Source organism: Onychostoma macrolepis, chromosome 23 (assembly GCF_012432095.1).
Source record: "Onychostoma macrolepis isolate SWU-2019 chromosome 23, ASM1243209v1, whole genome shotgun sequence".
Lineage (NCBI taxonomy): Eukaryota > Metazoa > Chordata > Actinopteri > Cypriniformes > Cyprinidae > Onychostoma > Onychostoma macrolepis.
The window spans coordinates 22,736,747-22,760,263 of NC_081177.1; the positions used below are offsets into that span (position 1 = coordinate 22,736,747).

Below are 23,517 nucleotides of genomic sequence, written 5' to 3' on the forward strand. Positions count from 1 at the left end.
TGTCATCTTCCCATGCATTAAACTATGACAGGCCCTTTACTGCAAAAAGACTGTCACTGCGACACTCTAAAGTGATGAAACTATGGCGCTATGTACTTTTTTTAAAACCATATTTTACATATTTGTCGGCTCGGAAAATATGTATATGCACATGCCCATGCCCAGTAGCCCTTCTAGCCTTAACCACAAATCAGACAGGAGAGTAGATTAACTTCGGTGGACTTAAACTTGAAAAATGGTGTGTTCCGCGGTTGAAATAAAACACTTTCTGATCTAATTTCTTTAAAAATGACACAATTTAAAAGCTGAGTTTCGTATCAGAAGTAACCTGCTCTGTCTGTTCTTGGTGTGTTGTCAGTTTCCTCTTTGCTCTACGATGTATTTTTCACTGCGTGAGAACATGATGTGTAGAGCAAGATGGTGATCTAGCTTTTTTTTTTTTAATGTTTTTATTCAATTTATGAAGGTGGAGAAAATTTAATCGTCATATGATCTATCGTAATTGTGCAATATAATCGTTTGAAACCAACACTGAAACTATAGGCTTAAACAAAGTGCAGTGCTTCCCACTCAAGACTTTGTGGTGCCGCTCATGTGCTTTCAACTCATAAATACGGTCTTCCCAGCATGATTTGAATGCACTGTTAGTCACACAGATCACAACAACTTTTATGTTTTTCTGTGTCTCATCATCTCACAGACTCCTTTTCTCTTCTCCCAACACGTGTCCTTTAGCACAAAGGGTTTCTATTCTCGTCATTCTGGTCATGTGAGTGTGGGGGTCAGGGGCTTGTGGTCAGGTTTACAGGGCCACTATGAGCTCACTGCTGACCCCCATACACAGCAGATGGCCCTTACTGTGCATGCTGGGATAGGGTAGGGCCGACTCACTGTCCTGGAAAGACCCTCACAGTGGAGGTAGATATCTCTCTCTCTCTCACACACACACACACACACGCGCACGCGCTTCTTCTCATGTAGCCTCCTTGAGTCAGAAGAGGAAGCTGCACACATGCAGAGTGATTGTCCCAGCTTTCAGCCGGTCTTGTTTGTTGTGTGTCTTTGTGCATTTGGATTCAGAACATCGACTTCATGACTTCAGCACAAGGTGAAGTGTGATGTAGACGTGTGCAAGGGTTCCTACAGGTACAGTCTGATGCTGTTTGGTGTGTATGGGACTGAATTGTCAAAGCATGCTGGAACAGTTCAGATTGTTCTACTTGTTTGGATTGATGTGTTGACACAAGATGATGTACAGTATAAGGACTGGACTGGTAATATAGTAATAAGAGCATTTACATATGCGGGCTTAAGGTCATGTTTTTACTGTTGCTTGGTGAATTTTTGTGGGCATTTCCAGTCGTTTCATTAGGAATCTGCGTGTTTGGGAATTACTCATAAGCTAAATATTTCCTCTTGAAGATTTAGTTTGAATTCAGATTTTTCATGTGAATTCGCCATGTTGACCATCGGAAAGCTGCTTGGTTTTAAAGTGACTTGGGTAAGCTGTACTTCATACATTGCTTCACTATTGACAATGGACAGTATAACTTTTTGTAGTTGATGATTTTTTCACTGAAATTCGCTAACGTCTTTACACTTTTACATGCTTAATAACTTGTAAATCATGTAAATGTCTTAAACAGTTTTGGGTTATTAGTTAAATGGTTCAGATTCCTTACCCTAATTTCACTGTATATGCAAACACACTTCTAATTGGCATGTCTGTTTACATTTTAATGTCAATACTGGACAGAAGCTCAGTGATTTAAAATGTAAAGTGATTTCCTCCATTTAATTTTTTAAGAGCTATTAGTTAGGTTGATAGTTATTGCCATTTTGTTGTACATGCATTCGATGGGGGGAAAAATAAAGCAACAATAGTTTGTAAAAATGTTTTCCAGTTAACCATAAGCTTTATTTGGTCAAATCTAAATTAACTCGTTTTATTTAAGTCAAAGAAATGATTTAATATTGAGGATTTTATTTTTTATTTTTTTACCTACAATAAGCATGAATAGATCAATAGATTGGGTGATTCTAAAATTAAAGGGTTAGTTCGTGCAAAAATGAGAATTCTGTCATTTACTCATCTTCATGTTGTTCGAACCTATATATGAATTAATTTCTTCTCTGGAACATAATAGATAGTAGTAGTTGTTTTTTTATTTATTTTACAAATGGGAGTCAATGCTCACCAAAACTGTCTTGTTACCAAAATTGTTCAAAATATCTTATTTTATGTTCCACAGAAGAATGAAACTCATACAGGTTTGGAATGGCATGAAGGTGAGTAAATGATGACAGAATTTTCATTTCTGGAAAATAAATTCATTTTAAGGGTCACATTTACAGTAGCTGTGTTATTGTGTGCCATGCTTGGGTTGTTGTTATAGTGGCCACTGTGTCATCAACCCCAGAATGCATTAGGTTTCAGAAGCATGACTGTCTGTGTCAGTAGCAACATCGTACTCGAAGAGGAAAAGAAAACTTCTGTTAGACTTGAAATGAGTGTTCTTTCCAGCATGTGAAGAAAAGATTTAAAAATCAGACAAAAATGAAAAACTGCATGAAAGAATGCAACAGGTGCGATTCAGGTTTTTCCTCGTGGCTTGAACTAAACAGGTGCTTTCTAGATGTTTCTCTGAGCCATGTAATTCCTGTAACAGTTTAACGTCTCAGACAGTGCTCTAAAGCAATCTCAGAGCTGGATAATATCTGTTTCCTACGCGTTCTGTGTGCAGTTGGCCATCTGTGGCAGAGAAAGATAGGTTTGTTAATCTCAAGCCTCAGATCATTTGTTGAAGATTAGAGCAGTGCTGAAGAGGCAGAGAGCCAGATTCCCTATCTTACCCACGAGTCCATGCTCTTGTCTCTGGGCCGTGTGCCCGGTCGCCCCTAAACAGTTCTGGCTCTAAAAGCCCATCCGACCTCACATTCAGGGAAGCGGTTTCACTGCACTTTCCAAAAAACAGACTGTGGGAAAACTCGCATGTATGTATGTCTGAACATCTCCAGTGTTGATGACAAATCCCGCGAGATGAGTGATTGATGCTGTAGGTTCATCATAAGCATGAGTGTGTGTTGAGTTTGAACCATGGTAAGTCACTGTAAGTTGAAAGGTTTTTGGCTCACACCTGCACACTCCTGTTCCTTATGTGGAGGCTGTATGGAAGTATGCGGGCCAGCTGTACTGTAGCTCTCCTCAGCTGTTAGAGTAAAGAGTCACAGAGAATCATGCTCTTATTTGTGCTCTCTTGGCTTAGTCTAAATAGGATTTCCTTATATGAATGCTGATTTAAAGGGATAGTACAATTTGTGTCATTTTATATATTATTTTATAAATTCATAAACTAATAAAAAAAAAAATCAAATTTAAAAAATAAAAATAATTCCGCTCCATAGCGGATTTCAAGTGATCTAGGGCTTAGATTGTTCCAGTTCAACACTGTAGAAATGAAACGAAATGAAACAAACTAACAACAACAAAAATTGGTTTCAAAAATTATACAATGACTTTTTCTTTTTCGCTTCCAAAAATTATAAATTAAAAAATTATTTTATTGTAAAATTACATTAAATGAAAGGTTAGGTCTATTATGGTTACTCACCATACAGAAACCTACTGTTAACCAGTTACCAGGTTTTTACCTTAGCATTTTTACAGTCTTTTACTGTTAAAATCATGATCATTTTTTACAGTGAACCTATTACAATTGTTCCCCAGTAGTGGACCCTCATGCATCGTAAGCAATGGTGTACAGCCGAGTCGATGAGACAGAGCGAAGTCAGCGAGGGAAGGGCATAAAAAAGCAAAGTGGAGCACAGCCATGGAAATAAAACTCTGAACTTCAAATAAAAATGATAAAACCAACAGTACATAACAGGCTCCTTCCTCCACAGTCCCTCAATCACAGGCCTACATCTGTAAAAGGGTAAATCTGTTGAACTAAAACACATGGATTAGATGTTGCAGGCAGGCCTATCTTCTGAATATCTCATTAAGATACTATTACTTTTTCTTTTGCTGACCTGAGCTGAACCTCCACTCTCATTTTACATTCGGCTTTTGTTAAAATTTTGTTTATTTTACAAGCTGGGATTTTCTATTGCACTGCATTTTCGCTATAAACAAGCTGCAAACAAAACCACTTGCTTGATTTTCTTAACAGATTGCACTATTACACCCATATCCTCCTGACTACATTACCCATGTGTCCTCTCTCTAGGTCTGACTGGGTGGAGATCGTGGAGCCGCGCTCGAGAGAGCGCATGTACGTCAACCTGCTGACCGGCGAGTGCGGGTGGGAACCGCCGCCCAGCGCCCCGGTCCGTCAGTCGGACGGCAACCAGTGGTGGGAGCTTTTTGACAGCAATAACAATCGGTTCTACTACTACAACTGCACAAGCCAGCAGACGGTCTGGCACAGGCCTCAAGACTGTGACGTAGTGCCTCTAGCGCAGCTCCAAGCCATGAAGAGGAGCTCTGAGGCCGAGCTGAGGGGTCAAGGGAGGATCCAGAGAGGTCTGGCGGATGGCAAGCGGACACCCCAACCTGGATTGGGGTCTTCTTCACTGGAGCAGGAGAGTGGGAGGGAGACGCCATCTTCCAAGGGTAAAGAAGACAGTCTGGAGAGAAGTAACCAGGGAAATAGGTGAGGATGTGTGGAGCACTTGATGTGTGGAAAAACCTCTTATGATGGCAACTAAAGGGATAGTTCGTCCAAAAAAAACATTATTTGCTCAGCCTTGTGTCATTCCAAACCTGTATGACTTGATTCTTTAGTGGTCCAATGTTGTTTTGGACACTAACGTCCATTGTGTGGTCAAACACCATTCTTCAACTTATCTTCTTTTGTGTTCTACAGAAGAGAGTCATACAGGTTTGAAATGACTTGACTGTGAATAAATGATGACACAATTTCCATTTTTGGATGAAAAACCCTTTTTTAGCTGTAGATATCAAAGATTATCTCTGCTCTCTGGGACGTACACATTGATGTGTTTAATGGGTTTCATGGGATTAATGCCAGGGACTGTGTTTTAATCTGTCTCAGAAGGTTATAGTGTGCTTTCAGAGTAACCTTAGTTAAGTTGCAATCTCAGCAATTTGCCATTTTGACTTGACTTTCTTGCTCTTGGCTCTTTCACACTAGAGCTTTTTGGCTTTTGGAAGTTTGGTTCGCTTGTAACATGCATTTAGGAACGCAACATGCACCACCTGTTTCACCAGATTTGTAATGAGCAGTGTTTACAAAACTGCCAACAAAAGAGAAACTTTAAGGGTTTTCTCCACCAAAATAAAAACTTGATGTTTAATGGTTTAACATTTGAAAATGAAGAAATTAAGAGACAAATATTGCTATTGTAACAGAATCAGATTATTTGTAATTATAATTATCTTTATTAAATACTCAAAATTGCACAGACCTACAATTAAAAACAACAACAACAGCAGCAACCTGGAGCTCTTTAAAAAAAAAAATCACATTTTATGTCAGAAAAATAGGTAATTAAATCCTGGAAGCAATGCATCCGTTTGAGGTTACATAAACTGTAGACTAGTTTAATAATGAATGTCTTTTCTCAAGACCAGCTTCTCATTCAGGCAGTCTATTTTGAATATAACTTTTCAAATGTTTTCCAAAATTCCTGAAATTTTCCAAAAAAAAAGCTTCCATTTTTTTTCTCTCTCTCTCTCTCTCCGTCTCTGATACACACGTTACAGTAGCTGTTGTGCCTATATTTGGCTGGAGGCAGCTGAAGCCAAGTCTTTGTGTGTGTATGTTAGCAAGGAAACATTTGATAAATAATAAAAATAATAATTAAAATAGAGCATACAGATTAAACAAATAAATAAAATAAAAAATACAATTGTGAATATAAAAGCAAGATTTTTTGGTTTTTTCTTTTTTCCACATGCTACAGCCTCTCTTTTTTGTATAAAATACCCCATCATGACAGTAGTTGAATGGAAAGTGAAAATTGACCATAGAAGAAGAAAAGGTTTATGCTAATGTCTGCTGTAGCGCCTCTTGTGGCCACACTGAGAATGCAGTGTACATGGTTTGCATTATGAGGTGCAATACATTTCTGAATCGAATAGTGCGTGGAATTGTGCTTGGATAGCTACAAGCATTTGTGTTCACTTTATTGTATGATGAACTCAGAGTATGAATATGTCTGTCATTGGAAGCCATGACTTTTTGGATAAGGTCTTACCTGGTCTAACACACACATGATGTCACACACTGGCTTTCTGGGTCAGCCCTGTAGTCTATTTGCGGGTAAAAAAATAACGTGCAGGGTCTGTTCTTCTAATATTTTCTTCATTTTGGACTCTTGAAGCTGTTTTGGCACAGATAGAGTCCACGCTGTTCAGCTGGTCGAGCGCCAGCTACTGAGAGCACTGTGTATGAGAGAGAGAGAGAAAGGTGCCTAGCAGACTCCTCTAACAAAATCAGCCTTAAATGGTCACACACTTTTCCTTGTTAACACACACCCGTTAACACACCCTGGAATGCGCTTTCTGTGGAGTACTTAAAATGCTGTGTTAATACCTGTTTGCTAATTGCTTCTTGGGTGGGACACCCTCACACACACTTCCACTCACTTAAACTTCAGACCTGTTGGTTTTTTTAGCAGCTGATTTTAGGGCACACAGTTGTTTCTTTAAAAAAATAATAATAATAATTTTTATTTTTTAAAGTTCTCATCCAGTGTTGTTATTGTTTACTAAAAATATCAAAATAGTTTTCAGTAATTAAAATAAATTTCAAATATTAAATGTAAAATTTTAAATATCTTAAATGGAAATTAAATGTTGTTTTGATGACTAAGTACCAAAACTAACATAAAAATAAAGCTAAATAGAAATATAAAAACTAATGAAAATTATGAAAGCAGCTAAAAAAAAAAACCTCAATTAAAACTGAAAATATAAAAATAAAATTCAACATATGAATAAATGCTATAATGCTCTGTTAATAATATATATGAAAAAAGTTCTCATTTAAAATTTTACAAATTTTAAATGGAAATTAAATGTTGTTTTGATGACTAAGTACTAAAATTACTCAAACTAACATAAAAATAAAGCTAAATAGAAATGTATAAAAAAACTAATAAAAATTATGCAAGCACATAACAAAAACTTAATAAAATATAAAATATAAAATAAAAGTAAAATTCAAAATATGAGTAAATGATATGGTCTATTAATAATAATGCACTTCTCAAGCATTCATTCTTGCATGTTTTCGCATCATCTTTTTTCTTTTGTGAGTTATTGTAGTTACCTAAAACGAAGCCAAAAATCACAAAATTCTGTTACTTTAAAATAAATGTTGATAATAATTTATAATATCACAGGGATACTGAAATCACAGTGTAGTTGTTTGTTGTGCGAGTTGTAAAAAACAAATCCGTAAAATAACAGAAAAAGTACTGGCAGCTCATTACACACAAATTATCCATTAATTTTACAGACATTTCTGTTAACTCTAAAACACAATGCAATGAAGTGTAAAATAAAAAATAAAAACGGAAAAATTCCTTCAAATTATACAGTATATTGTGCGCTATTTTTACAGATGTTTTTTTTTTAGAGTGTATGAGCATGTGTGTCTGTGCACACTCTAGTTCTCAGAAAAGCTAATTAGCAACTCACTCTCAATTAAAAGTAGGGCAAGTGTTCCAGTCTGTACATATTTTTGGAGTGTGTGTGTGTGTGTGGTGCAGCTAGAGGACGTCCAGCTCAAGCTGCCATCAGAAGGAGTGTAGCCCAGTAACGCTGAGCTGTTTTGGGTAGAGTCACAGCGCACGTCCCTGAGGTCATGGAGGAAACCTGCTTCTCTATACTTGAAGACGTGTTGCATGTCCTGTTGAGGTCAGAGAGGGTAAGAGATCTACTCTTCAGGGGTTCTTGGGCTGTGTTTTAAAACCTAGTGAGCTGTTCTCAATGTTGAAATGTTTCAAAGAAACACTTGATTTAATTTGTAACGCATGCTATCTAGGTAAGCAGGTTTTGTTTTTTTAAACACAGCATTTGGAATTAAGTTATGGGGTATTTGCTTTTTAGGAAGCACTGGCTGCTGTTCTCCACCATCTGACTGTATGAGCTCTCATATGTGTGTGTGTGTGTGTGTTTATCCTTGGGTTAATCGGGTGTTGGCATCGTGGGGGGCTCTTTGCCATCGCGTATAACATATGGGCCATCTCTCTGGCTTAAAGTCAATGTGTGTGTTCATTTCTTGCCAGAGATGGACAAAGAGCACTTGTTTTGGCTCCGTAAACACTACAAATCTGTATTAGTGTTCCACATTTTTTGACTTTTGTGTACTCTGTGATGTGGGTGAGTAGAGCTATGCTATCATTTGTAATATGAGTAACGAGACTTTGTTATTCTTATTTTGATGGGTTATTTTACTGTAATGCTATAGTGTCTTTATGAGGTTGATACTTTTTAAATTTGATAGCAAATGTGGATCACAAGCTATGATGTTTTGAATGTTGATCCCCATTATTCTAGATATAGTTCACATAAAAATGAAAATTTGCTGAAAATATACTCTGTCTTGGCCATTTGAGATGCAAATGAGTTTGTTTGTTTTTTCCATCAGAGCAGATTTGGAGAAGTGAATCCATTCACCTCTGTAGTGAATGGGTGCCGTCAGAATGAGAGTCCAAACAGATGATAAAAACATAATAATCCACAAGTAATCTACACCACTCCAATTCATCAATTAATGTCTTGAGAAGTGAAAAGCTGTTTTGGAAGAAACAAATCCATAATTAAGGTGTTTTAACTTTAAACCATTGCTTTTTCAGCGATTTTCAGCAAATTTTTACATTTTTGGGTGAAGTATTCCAGCAAGACTTGATTGGTTGATTACTATGCTGGTGAACAGCTGCCTTTCCTAATTTACTATCTTGACCAGCATGGAACCTATTGAGCCACCTACCTAGACAGTATTTTTGGCCATCATATGCTCATTTGCTATTTTTTGAAACACGGATGCCATGTGCTTGGACACTACAAATTTTCAGATTTTTGCAGACCAATTTGCTGATTTTCTCAAAAATTTCAGTGATATTTGCTGTATTTTTTTGTGGTGTTTTGCAGTGAAAACTCACCAACAAACATCATTAGTAATTGCATATTATTCATATAATTATGTAATTTGTCTTGCTGACAACAAGAGTTCAATCACCTATACATATTTTGTGAATAATTACTGAACTCAGATGTGGAGTCCTGATGCCTCTACATGACCGGGCAATCCTTGCTTTTGCAATGTTGTGAACAATTTGTTTAGACATGGATTTAAGGACTTTATAGACAATATAGATTAAGACAAAATAAGACAAAAATGCAAGCTGCTGCCAATAACGCAGAAATTCGTTGAATTTGCATTGATTCTCACAATTTGTGTGTAATGTGTTGAGTGTTAAGAGATTAGTCTCAGAATGGGATCCTGTGACTCAGCTGCTTGAGACAGAGGGAGTTATGGGTGTCTTCAATCTCTTTTTCACTCCCTCCTTCGTTCCTTCCCTCTCGCTCTTTCACTTTTTCTTTTCTTGCTTTGAGGTTTCTCTGGTAAAGAGGATTGAGGTGGGCAATAGTAATCTTTCTCATACATTCCTGCATTATGTGCTCCTGTAGAAGGCAGAAATCCCTTCAGATTAGAGCTGAGAACAAAGAACTGGTTTAAAGCCTCATGCCCCTTTACCAGACACGTCCCAGCAGAGAAAGACACACACACGAGGACACTGAGACGAGAGGAGCTCATTGGATTAAGAGAACAGTGCTTAAAGGAATAGTTCAGCCAAAAATAAACAATTATGAAAAACCATTCACTCTAATAATGTGGGTTTAAAACCTATGCAGTATTTTTATTTTTAACACAAAACGTCAGTTTTTGAAGAACTTTCATGTACATTTTTTCCATACATAAGTCAAGTTACAATAAGTAAAAGAATCATAAAAGCAGTTACTGCTTGTTGTTATTGTAACCGCAACTGAAAGTATTAAAAATCATTTTTGTTAATTGAAATAAAATAAAATTTAGAGGAAAAACTTGAAAAAAAAACGGAAATGCAAGTATCTGAAATAATAGAAGCTTAAGTACTGTACTAAATTTACTAAAACTAAAATAAAAATAAATGAAAACTAAATAGAAATATTGAAAAAACACAAAATTACTAAAACTTAAACTAAAAAACAAATTAAAAACTGAAAATATAAGAAACGCTAATTCAAATGAGTAAAAAATAAATACTATATTAGTAAATAATACTAAAATAATACTGCATACTACACTAAGTTGTCTTGTGTGCTATTATACGATGCTTTTAAATCTATCATATGTGATCCTGGACCACAAAACCAGTCATAAGGGTCAGTTGTTTGAAATTGAGATTTATACATCATCTGAAAGCTGAATTAATAAGCTGTTTTAAATAAATTGTTAGGATCGGACAATATTTGGCTGAGATGCAACTATTTGAAAATCTGGAATCTGAGGCTGCAAAAAAAATCTAAATATTGAGAAAATCACCATTAAATTTGTCCAAATTAAGTTCTTAGCAATGCATATTACTAATTAAAAATTACGTTTTGAGAGATTTATGGTAGGAAATTTCCAAAATATCTTCATGGAACATGATCTTTACTTAATATCCTAATGATTTTTGGCATAAAAGAAAAATCGATCATTTTGACCCATACTATTTTGTTACAAATATACCCGTGCTACTTAAGTCCAGGGTCACATATATAGCTTCACATCAAAATGTAGTGCAAAAGTCACATGGACCACTTTTATTGATCTTTTATTAGTTGCATGAACCAGTTTTACGTCAAGAGCTGACCAAAAGTTTTTCAGGATGTTCTACTTAACAGGAAAGCAACAGCATATTGGTTTGGAACGGCAAGGTGATGAAAAGTTTTCATGAGTAGTTAGGTCTGTCTGTCTGTTTTCAGTATGTGGTACAGTGTGTGATGTTTGAAGAACAGCATGACATCTGGTTTAATCTGTGGAGATCATCTCATGACAGACCGCCTCGTGTTGTTTTTTTGTCATTGTTTTTATTTCTATCTCTGGATCCATCATCCTGTGTGCTTTAATTGGACGAGTCCTTTCGGATCTTGTTATCTTTTCCTCTGTGGGGGCGATGTTATATCTGACATGCTCAGTGGCGCATGGTGTTTAGAAGAGAGGAACAGGTAAACTGTACACGTTCACATGTGTCTACACGTGCCTGAGACTGATCGCTTGTTTGCAAATACAACATAACTAGTGCTCATACTTACAGGTTGGGATTTGAACAAACTAAAGATGTATATAGAGACCAGGATATCATTTATAATATCATTAATATTTTTTCCCCTGAAAATGTATTAATCTATACTTTTAAAACTTATAATGCAGGAAAAACTCTATATTCCAATGTGATGAGCCACACTGAAGAAACCATTATAAATACACACCTGTAAGAACACTTCTTAAATTATTGTGCCACATTGCTTGCCAACAGCAGTCAGCCTATATTTGTTATAATATAATAACATAACATATGATATGATATAATATGATATAATATTTTAATGTAATAAAATAATTTAAGTTTAATAATTTAAATTAAAATGTATTATAATTGTCATATTATAAACATTATTCATATTAATAATACAAAAATTGCTTATTAAACATCTGTGTCATATTCTATCATAATATTGTGGTCATTTACTTTTATTTTGAAGAATCGATTACTTGCCTTCATGTTTTTCCAAACCTGTTTGTAAGAAAAATGTATACAATTAGGATAAATTAAATTAAATATATTTTAATGTAATAAATAATTTAATATTTTTATTGATTTACAACTGCTATAAAAAATAATTGTGTTAATGTTCTTTGATTAATCAATGAAATATATATATATATTGGTTAAAACTGTTGATTCATCTGTAGTGTCAGCCTAGCCATTGCTTAAAAATAATAATAATAATAGTAAATAATGTGTTAATGTCAGCACTCTGCAGAGTAAAGTTTTGGCCAAGCCCAGACTGGCATGGAGCTACACACACACACACACACACACACACACACACACACACACGGTACTCAGAGAGGTATTCACATGCTTCCTGGCCTAAGGAGGAGCAGTATACCCATGAACACAGAGACGCTCTGTTCACGTTCAAAACCAAGCTTCAGCAAATGCATTCACAGACTTTAAGGTGGGATGACTGGTAATTACAGGAATACAGGTGAAGAAATGAAGGGAGGGATGGAAAAAACAAAGAGGTATGAGATCTTCTGCTTCTGCTAAAATGGAACAGGCCAGATTAGTAACATCAAGTACACACTAGTACTATTTACTCAACAGTGTGTGGGCTGTATGTGCGTTTGTGTGTGTGTGTGATTATAGGGCTGCAAGAGATAAAGGAAGAATCAGAGACAGAGGGCGAGTACGCAACTCAAAGGGCCACCCAGCGGGACACACACTCATGCTTTTTATACACTAGGGTCTGTCCTGGTAAACATGTTTGATGCCAGGGTGTCTGGAAAGCATTGAATTCTATTTTGAACTATGAAATAGCATCACGACCAGTAACACTGTCATAACCATAGGTATTAGTTTGGGGGCGGGGCTATCTGCTTGAGCATCTGATGTAATGTCAGGAAGCCTGCCTTAAAACACTTATTTTTAATTATTATTATTTCATTAGAGGAGCAAATTTCAACATTTTTCAGTAGTAATTCTTTACAGGTTTTCATTCCACTGTGCTGATTTTCTATGTATGTAATCATGCGCTTAATGGATGTGTTTGAGCATTACACTTGTCTCACATCTTTATCACTAGGTAGCACCTAGCAATATGCTCTACTTTACTGTGGCAAAACATTCCATTTGAATTAACTGATAAAATCAGAAAATTCACTCTACTCATAAGAAGCTGTATAGCTGCTGTGGTCTTTAGAAAACTTAAAGGAGTCATAGCTGAGAAATCAAAATTCCCTTGAACGTTTGACATATAAGAGATCATTGTACTATAAAAACATCCTGTAAGTTTCAGAACTCAAATCTTTCTCGTTAGTCTAAAAACAGCTTTTATTGAAGCCAGTCTGCCAAAACCACAGAGTGTGGAATGTTTTACTTTATGATGCAATAGTGTGGATAAGCACCGCCTCCACAGATGATCATCAACGCCTGCTTCTACATGGCTGCCTGTTTAGCCCCGCCCAGTGATTCGCGCATGTAGTGTTTACGAGAGAGTGCTAAGTTGTGGAAAAACAGTCTTTGCATTGCCTTCCTTCTGATCCCAACATTAGGAAAGAGTGATTGAACTTTATTTTTAATGAAGATCCAGACCGCGTCAGTAAGAACTCGGTCCTTTGTTCACTTCATTTTTCTGCGGATTCGTTTACAAAACAAGGTACAATTCGACGCGGTATTTTCAGAAAGATTATAACTAATTGTGCCAACTATATTGGATCTGACAGTAGTGTCACAACACCAAGTGCGAGTAACTGTTTTTATTACGTGATCACTATTGCTTTGTCTGTTATTACAGATCATTTGATATGTATTGAGTTATTTATGCGTTTTTTGACCTAAATCACAGCAGCGTCCATCTATGAGGAATGTAGGCTGTCAAACATACGCAAGTGTTAGCCAATCATAGCAGTGGGCGTTTACTTCCGAGTCTACAATCCGCCACACCTATTCAAACAGAGCGTTAATGAAGGGTGTCAAAAAGAGGACAGAAAATAGATTATTACTTCTAAATTGTTTTTTGATGTAAAAATCTTGATAACATTTATAAGTGGACTTCAAAGAACAGTACAAAATAAAAAACAAAGGCAGTTCATGACCCCTTTAATGGAGTAATAAAAGCACATTAAAATCATTGTGATATTCATGACATTTGCAAATTTTAAATTACCAAACAAATAATGTGGAATATATTATAAATAGTCAATATATTTCCAAAGGTTTGCTGAAGTTTGTAGGTCTCGAGCGCCATTAGGAGGGTCATTGAGTTCATAGAAACCCTCTCACTCAAGACCCACGTGTTTTAGCTGTCTGTGTTTATGCCCGTCTGAGTGCTTGCCATATTTTCCTCTTCAGTGGCACATAGCCATGAGAAATACACGTCTTCACCATGGTACCCGTTCCCTGAGTGTGCTAAATGCGGATGCATTACCCTCCAAAAAAGGCTGTCATTTGTTGATCACGTGTGTAAGTTTTTGTTTTGAGTGTCATCGTTTGATGTGCCAGCATGAACTTATAGCTCTCACATTGACAAAGGGCTTTGCCAGACTTTGGACACATTTACACTCTAATCTGTTTGTCCTGCGCCACATCAGTCATGGCCTCATTCAGAAAGTAGGCCATTATCAGGAGAGCACTGCTGTATCACTGTCAAACAGCCGCAGTGACTCACTTCCTGTCATGAATTTGCTGATCCTAAATTTATATAATGTTTTTTATTGCATGAGCGAAAAACGACTAGTTTACACTGACAGCGACTTTATTTCTGGAGGTCATCGGGATGTTATATTGTTATCATTTCGATTAATCAAACAGATGCTAGTCAGGATGGTTAAACAAACAGAGCAGTGTTTTGATAGCGGCAGAGTGTTTAGACGACTTGGAGAAATCACCCAACTAATCAACACATGAATGGTTTACTTGTAGCTGTCTCTGCAGGTTGAGATGGAATAGGAGAAAGTATTTTAACATTTAACAAATAATTTAACATTTTCACAAACTACACACTTAACCATAAAACACCCGATGAATTTGTCTCCTCATTAAGTAAATATTAACAGTATTGAGTTTATATATCGAGCTGAATGAGTGTAATTTAGGTTGTAATCGAAGTAAACAAAATAACATTTAATAAAAAAAAAAATTAATACAAATTTTAATCAAATTCTATATGCTAATATGCTCTTAAAAGTTGACAATTCACTTTTAATAGATGTATTTTTTTTCAGTTATGGTGATTTTTATTTTTATTTTTTATAAATACACTAAAAACTCATGTTTTTGCACACGTGTATAGAAATATATACAAAAAAAAAAAAAAAAAATGTTGCAATAAATGATTCCTTCCCTTGTGAAAAAGATGTATACTTAGGAATACTTTTAAAAAATAATATAATTTCATGGAAATATTATACTTTAAAATAATATGCTTAACTATGAACTGAATGTAAGTGTTTTTTTTTTTTTGTACACTTATTAAATATCATTAGCAGAGCATGTATGCATTTATGGTAAACTAAAATGCCATTTCTATTGAAACTTGAATGTCATTTATAAATATATTTGTAATTACATGTTTGTAATGATGAAGTTGCAATTTAGTACGTTGAAATTATATTAACTTTAAATGTAATGCTGAATAACACAAAGTATTTGCCTGCAGAAAGGTGTAGTTTTGACATCTACTGTACCAGCTAACTAACCAAACCCATAACCACCTGTTTAAGAAACACATATGTCAACACAGGGAAGAAAATTGTGTTTATCAAACCATTTTGTATGGTATTTCAGGTTCGCTCTGCTTCCTTATACAAAATACTAAATTTAATTTAGACAACAGAACACTACACACCTGTAGTACATTGCAGGCATTTATTTTTGGCAGCCATCTCTCTGTGTCATAAAAGTTTTAAAGTTTTTGTGGCCGCTCGCGCTAAAAATCGCAGCTGTTAGCTTACTGTTTTCTGTAAACCAAGAACCAAAAGCCTTACGATAACAAGCTTGTTTTTGTTCCTCAACTATTTCATCAATCTCACAGTTCAGAGAAACTCTTCCCCTCGTCTCGCCCTGTCACTGTTTCTACCACGCTAATTAAAACGCCCTGACTGCTAACCCAATTTGACTCTCCATGACCAAATTGAGTTAGCTCAAATTCAGCGGCTTCAAAGCGGCTTCATATTTTTCCCCTCAGAGGTTGTTGACGCAGCGACGGGGATGACAGAGTGCTCAGTATATGAAACTAAACACTGCGACTGCCAAATCGATTCTCCCACAGACATGTGTTGATGCGCGAGGGTTATGGAGCGTGTTTGTCAAATGTAGTGAGCGGTCTTGGATGGATAAGGGTGTGTGAGTGCTGCCATATGGAATGTGGAGTATTTTCAGCTCATATTCCCCACGACAGGTCAATAAGGTCGGCCTGGAGGTCAGCGGTCAAAAGCTTTGACCTCGTGAAGTTAGATGAGGAAAGGAGAGTGATATTCCCTTGTGTTTGGCCACACACACACTCTCTATCAATCTCATGTTTATAAGTTGGAGTAATTGAGTATTTTAGTTGTACACTAAGTCTTTGCAAATGCACACACTTACACAAACAAGCACATGCATAGTTTTATATACTTTATGTTCACAACATTCCGAAAGCAGTGAATGCCGAAGTCTCTTTGGATTCCATGCTTGACTTTCCCATGACAAATCCCTTTAGGACAACCCACCCCCATTCCCCTTCTCTCTCTCCATCTTTCTCATTCTCCTTCCCAAACAGACCTATTTTCCTAAGTGTGCTGTTTGTTTGGGAACAGTGTGTTTGGGGTGTGTTTTTGTGGGTGTGTGTGTGTGATGCTCAGACACTGAAATCCAGTCACACAATAACACCTACACAGATTTCACCACAACACAGCACAGCTGTATCTGTCTGTCTGCTGCTTTATCTGTCCTTCTCAGTGGCATTCAATTGCTAGTTATACAACAGATAGTTCCAGGTTATTTTGGGGAAGCTTGTTTGAAACTTGTCAAGCTAGATGCTAAACACAGTTAAAATTAGTTAAACTTCAAGGTAAGTTTCTGAAAAAGTAGCTATAGCTCTGCTACAAGTTGCTATCAGAGTCAACTTAAAGGGATAGTTCACCCTAAAATGTAAATGCTGTTGTCATGTATTGTCATTCTAAAACTGTCTCTTTAAAGGGGCAATATTGTTTTTAAAATGTAACTATCCAATGATATAATGTCTAATTTTGTCAGTGCTGTATTGTTTGGCAAGTGCTGTATTTTCTACAAAGATAATGAGTGGGTTTTTGAATGAGTGAATTCGTTTAGGTTGATGCATTACATTTGAACAGATACATTTGCACACTGTAAAAAAAAAAAAAATAAATAAAAAAATTGGGCAAACTTAAAAGATTAAGGCAACCAGCTTCAGCAGATTTTTGACTTTTCTCAACTTCTTGTTTTAAGTTTATACAACAAAAAGTTGAGAAATTTCCTAAAAAATAAGTTGAGAAAACTCAAAAATCTGCTGAAGCTGGTTGCCTTAAACTTTTAAGTTGGCTCAACGTTTTTATTTTTATTTATTTATTTATTTATTTTTTTACAGTGCACTAAATACAACTTAACTGGAATACTTTGATTTAAATGCATATTTTACTGTAAAAATGCTTCACAGTGACTTGAATCAGCAAGCAGTTGTTTTATCCATTCTTTTATATGCACCATTCGAATAAACCAGTTCAGTAGACGTTTTAATGCTACATGTGAGAGAGAGAACAGATTACGAAGAACCAGTTTACTAGAATTAATTGTAATTAGCAGTGGTACATTTGTACCTCAGGTGTTGACAGTGAAGATTTACAAGTTAGTAGCATCACAAATTTTAGTTTAGCACTGGGGCCAGTCTGTTAATCTGATTGGTCGAGCAGCGTTCTAATAGTTCTGTTATGTAGTCCACTTTTTGCTATTTGTTCTCTCGGCAGAGAAAAAATAAACTAAAAAGCTGCCCATATTGTGTTGTTACAGTTGTGCTGTTCTGTTTATAAGAGCTATATTTATTAAAAACACATAAATTGTGATTGCGTTATTGTTTAGTTGTCTGTCACAACACTAACATATTACACACTGTCCACATATGTACACACTCACTGACAGATTTGGTTCAGTTGTTGTGAAGTAAGCACTGTACGCGTGGGCCGGGGGCTTCAATGCATCTGTGATGTGTATGATTTTTGGGGTGAGCGGAAGAGGAGATGTTGGAACCCTGTGAAACAAACTGAATGTTGTTTATCTATAAGAGCAAACGAGCAAAACAGGATTATAGCGAGAGAGGGAGAGAGGAAGGGAGATGTAGTTTGAAGAACAAAAGCACATGTGACTGGCTTGCCCCCTCACAGCCGCCCACTGACTTTCTGTGTGTTTCTTCGTTAGCCTCTGAGCTCCACTGAGAGCTTAAACTCACATTTCTCTCACTCCTGATTGGTTGTATTCGTGTTTTCATAAAAACAAATTTAATCAAACAAACAGTTTCATCATTACTTCCCTTCACCAAAAAAGTAATGCCATGATTATTTTTATTTTCTAATACCATGGGATAGATGGATAGATGGATGGATAGATAGATAGATAGATAGATAGATAGAATAGACTGACTGATAGATAGATGATGCACTAAAAGACAGACAAACAGAGAGAGAGAGAGAATAGACTGATTGATGGATGGATGGATGGATGGATGAATAGAGAGACAATAGACTGACGGATGGATGGATGGATAGATAGATAGACTGACGGATGGATGGATGGATGGATGAATGAATAGAGAGACAGACTGACGGGTGGATGGATGGATAGATAGATAGACTGACGGATGGATGGATGGATGGATGAATGAATAGAGAGACAATAGACTGACGGGTGGATGGATGGATAGATAGATAGACTGACGGATGGATGGATGGATAGATAGATAGACTGACGGATGGATGGATGGATGGATGGATGAATGAATAGAGAGACAATAGACTGGATGGATGGATGGATAGATGATAGATAGATGATACACTAAAAGACAGACAAACAGATGAACAGACAGACGGATGGATGGATGGATGGATAGATGGACGGATGGATGGATGAATAGAGAGACAATAGACTGATTGATGGATGGATAGATGACTAGAGAGACAATAGACAGATAGATGGATAGATAGATGGATGAATGGATGGATGAATGGAGAGAATAGACTGGATGGATGGATAGATAGATAGATGGATAGATGATACACTAAAAGACAGACAAACGGATGAATGGACGGACGGATGGATGGATAGATGGACGGATGGATGGATGAATAGAGAGACAATAGACTGATTGATTGATGGACGGATAGATGAATAGAGAGACAATAGACAGATAGATGGATGAATAGATGGATGAATAGAGAGACAATAGACGATGGATAGATGGATGGATGAATAGAGAGACAATAGACTGATGGATGGACGGATAGATGAATCAAGAGACAATAGACAGATGGATGGATGGATAGATGGATGAATGGATGGATGAATAGAGAGACAATAGACTGATTGATGGATGGACGGATGGTTAGATGGTTTGATGGACGGATGGATGGATGAATAGAGAGACAATAGACTGATTGATGGATGGACGGATGGATAGATGAATAGAGAGAGACAATGGACAGATAGATGGATGAATAGAGAGACAATAGACTGGATGGATGGATGGATAGATTAATAGAGAGAAAATAGACGGATGGATGGATGGATGGATAGATTAATAGAGAGAAAATAGATGGATGGATGGATAGATTAATAGAGAGAAAATAGACAGACGGATGGATGGTTAGATGGATAGATGGACGGATGGATGGATGAATAGAGAGACAATAGACGGATGGATTGATGGATGGATGGATGGATAGATAGATAGATAGATAAATGGATGGATGAATGAATAGAGACAATAGACTGATTGATTGATGGATGGATGGATGGATGGACGGATGAATAGAGAAGACAATAGACTGATAGATAGATGGATAGACTAAAAGACAGAGACCGACACAGACAGACAAATCAGTTACTGTCCAGTCAGTATTTGAGCTGCATTCACTTTGACAGTTGATTGGCCTATGAAATATTATTATTATTATTATTATTATTAATAAAATAAATAATAATAATAATAATCTGAAAGTCTGCTCCAAGGGTTAAGAAAATCTGAAATATGTGTTTATCAGTGGTCTGTGGTATTAGATCAAGTGGTAGATAATGTAACTACACAAAGCATCTTTCTTCTTTACTACTTTTCTTCTAAACAACTAAATGTAGTTTTTGCAAGAAATATATAAATTGCAATTTTTTGTTTTGTTTCATGACGACTTTTAAATATGTGAAATAATAGCTTTTTTCCCTGTCTGCTGCATTTAGTTTTAATATAGAATGACCAGTCACATGACATTAACATCTCAGATGATAGAAAAAAAAAAAGAAATCAGTTCACATACTCCCAGGGGTCCTGCTCCAGCTGAGCAAGTACCATTGAGATGAATGGAAATGCTGTAGATCCTCAGGTATATTAGAGCTAAAGGTGAGGTAAGCTTCTGCATGTTTATTTGAATGTTTACGTATAGGTGTAATCAAGACAGCCAAAGAGGGAAAGAGCAGTGGGGTTTTTTCGTTTGTGTTTCCTCCATCACTATAATGCAGCACACGCATTACTCTCTCTGCTCGGCTCAGTGTGAACGCTGCGCTGGTATTTCCTGTTTATGCTGTAGGAGAAACGCCCTTTGAACTTTTCCAACATGCACTCCCTCAGGACACCCCGATCTGCACTCTGGCCCCCTGTCCAGCCTCTCTCAGCATCCCTTTGTGTTCCGTGCAAATAACACAATCAGCGTGGCCTTTTGTGGTTGGGTTTGTGTGTTTGTGAATGAGTGTGTGTGAGAACCTCAACACCTGGGTATCGCAGACGCTTTTCACCACTCTGAAGATGAATGAGCTGATATGTTCATTAGTAATCACAGATTAAGTCATGCTGAACACTACAAGGATGGCTTTTGGTTTAGTTATAGTAATGAGAAACTATGAGAGTGTTGAGAGAAAATAATGGGAGGCCTTGTTTATATCTGATATGTAAGGAATCAAGTAACAAGTGGTTGTGAAAAATTCTTTGGTCTTTTGTTAAAATTATCTAAATGAAATAATAGTATTATTAAATGGTTACTAGAACGGTTACCAAATTGTAATTTCCCTATGGAACAATTTAAAAAGGTTTGTTCCTGTTTTCTTTTTCGTTTTACAAATTTTTTCTTTATTTTCATTCCTTTAACAGTTTTCATTCCCTGATCATTTTTATTTAATTTTTTTTAAACATTTAAGGATCCTGATATGTGTTTTCTGTGATGCATGAGATGCATTAGTGCAAACACTTCAAATGCATGAAGAACTGTCAAAAGTTTGGAGTCAGTAAGATATGTTATTTATTAGAAAGAAATTAATACTTTTATTCAGCAAGAATGCATTAAACTGATCAAAAGTTACAGTAAAGACTTAAATTGTTACAGAAGATTTTTGTTTTAAATAAATGCTGCTCTTTTGATTCCTCCTTTTTATTCAGTGAAGAATCCCAAACCTTATCACTGTTTTTACAAAAATATTGAGTAGCACAACTGTTTCAACATTAATAATAATAATGTAATGTTTGTTCAGCAGCAAATCAGTATATTAGAATGATTTCTTAAGGATCATGTGACACTGAAAGCTAATGATGCTGAAAATTCAACTTTTCATTACAGGAATAAATTAAATTTTTAAAATATACAAATACGAAACAGTAGTTTTAAATACTAAAAAAAAAAATCACAAAATGACTGGTTAACTTTTTTTTTTTTTTTTTTTATATATAAAAAAAAAAGATCCTCCATTTAAAAAAATAAATAAATAAATCTTACAACCCCCAAACATTTGAATAATCATGTTCAACATACCCATGTATATTTGAGAGCAATAATATGGCACTTTTTACCCAATCAGAGATCCTCCCATAAATGAAACGCATTTGAGAGGCATGTTAATATCAGGTGTAAATGCGTCCAGAGTAATGAAAGACTGAAAATATAAGATGATATAAGATGATATTGGAAAGAAAGAGCAGGGAAATATCCATTACTACCCACAACCAAACACTGTTACAGCGTTCAATCCCACACTGTAACATAACTTTATCCTAATATTTATACCAGCTAACTTTCTCAACTGAGACGGAGAAGAATGATGTGTTTTGTTCCTTGTGTTGAGATTATTTACAGGCCTGCGATGTTGTATTTACTCGACACTGTGAATAGATTGTTGACATTTGGCCATGACACTGTAGACACAATGGGTGGGAAAGACCACAGCAGGCACAGAAACGGAGAGAGAAGTTTGTGCGTAAAAAAAAAAGATTCCGATCAATAGGTGGACAGCCACTTGAATGAAACAAAGTGTTTTTATAAACGAGCTCAGAGTGGAACTTAAGGAATGGAGTGTCGTGAAGTGCTTCTTTAGTTAATACAGGCCTCTCGGGGAGCTGAAGATGTATTGTTTCACACGCCGAGAGTCTGATCTGATCGAGTCGAGCGGATCGAGAACGGTCCAGGGGAGTGGCGATCCAAGTTCATGTGTGTAAGTGTGTGTGCTACGATGGCAAGACTCGCATTCCTGCTACTGTAACCCAGAGGAGGGCCGAAAGTAGCTGCCTTCCCCCTCCCTCCTTCCCTCTCTCCTTGTCTTTCTCACCCTCCCTTCCTCCTTTCCTCCCTCGCTCTTTCGCTCTCCCTCTCCGTACCACTCAGTAATTAAACGATCGCATGGTGACGGTATGGGCAGAAGTTAATAACCTACAGAATTACAGAAAAATCTTGATTAGCTAAAAATAGACATTTTGAAAGGCAGACACTTGCCTCTTCTCCTCGATTTGGCGGTTTTCTTCTGCGTCTCCAGCTGAGGGAGGTGTCCTCTATATTCTCGGTCACCCCAAGCAACCTTTCAGATCGCTGTGCCACCTTTGGGTATGCCAGGGGTAAGTATGTCTACTGACCGTACGCTCAGACATATGCTATGCATCACTGTCTCAGATGAGTTTAGAAGGTCATGCGCAACAGGTGTATCTCAAATGATGCAGTCGCTTGTATTGAGAATCTATTTTTGCTCACATATGGATATAAATGGTTGATTTGTTTCTTGTAATGTTGGTAAAGTCATGTAACCTCAGTGTGAACAAGGTACACGAGGCTGCGCATGTTGTCTTGTTTGTTTAGTAGCGCTTATATAAAGTGGTTAGAAGTTCTTCAACTGATCGGTTAGTTGCAGTATGTGTGACTGGTCATTTTGGTGGGAAGGAAACTGCTAGTCTGGCAGAGTTCAGATTAACGTGTGCACACAGAGTAGCACTATAATCTGGATTAGTGGTCTGAAGGTGGTTTACACCGTTAATCAGACCAAACAAAGATCAGCTAATGTTGATTTTACATTCTTGTGTGTTTGTGCGAGGGATGTTTATGGTTGCGGATTGGTGTGTGTGTGTGTGTGTGTGCACGTGCAGTCACGCTTTTGGTTGCAGGAGTTCACAGTGGCGTTCTACAGGTGCTTTGGAATTTCAAGTGTTTCTTTGCGTTCACAGGAACATGTGCGTTTGACATCCGATTTTGCATGTGTGAAGGAACATGAGTGGTCTGTGTG

At 36.6% G+C, this 23,517-nt stretch overlaps 1 protein-coding gene across 1 annotated transcript in view; it reads left to right on the forward strand.

Annotated features, from left to right (window-relative positions):
• Positions 1 to 23,517, forward strand: part of arhgap46b (Rho GTPase activating protein 46b) — a 78,617-nt gene that overhangs the window by 29,063 nt on the left and 26,037 nt on the right. The window contains exon 2 of the mRNA XM_058764361.1: positions 4,230 to 4,655. Coding sequence (XP_058620344.1) covers positions 4,230 to 4,655 — 426 coding nt within the window. The remainder of the gene's footprint in view (positions 1 to 4,229; positions 4,656 to 23,517) is intronic.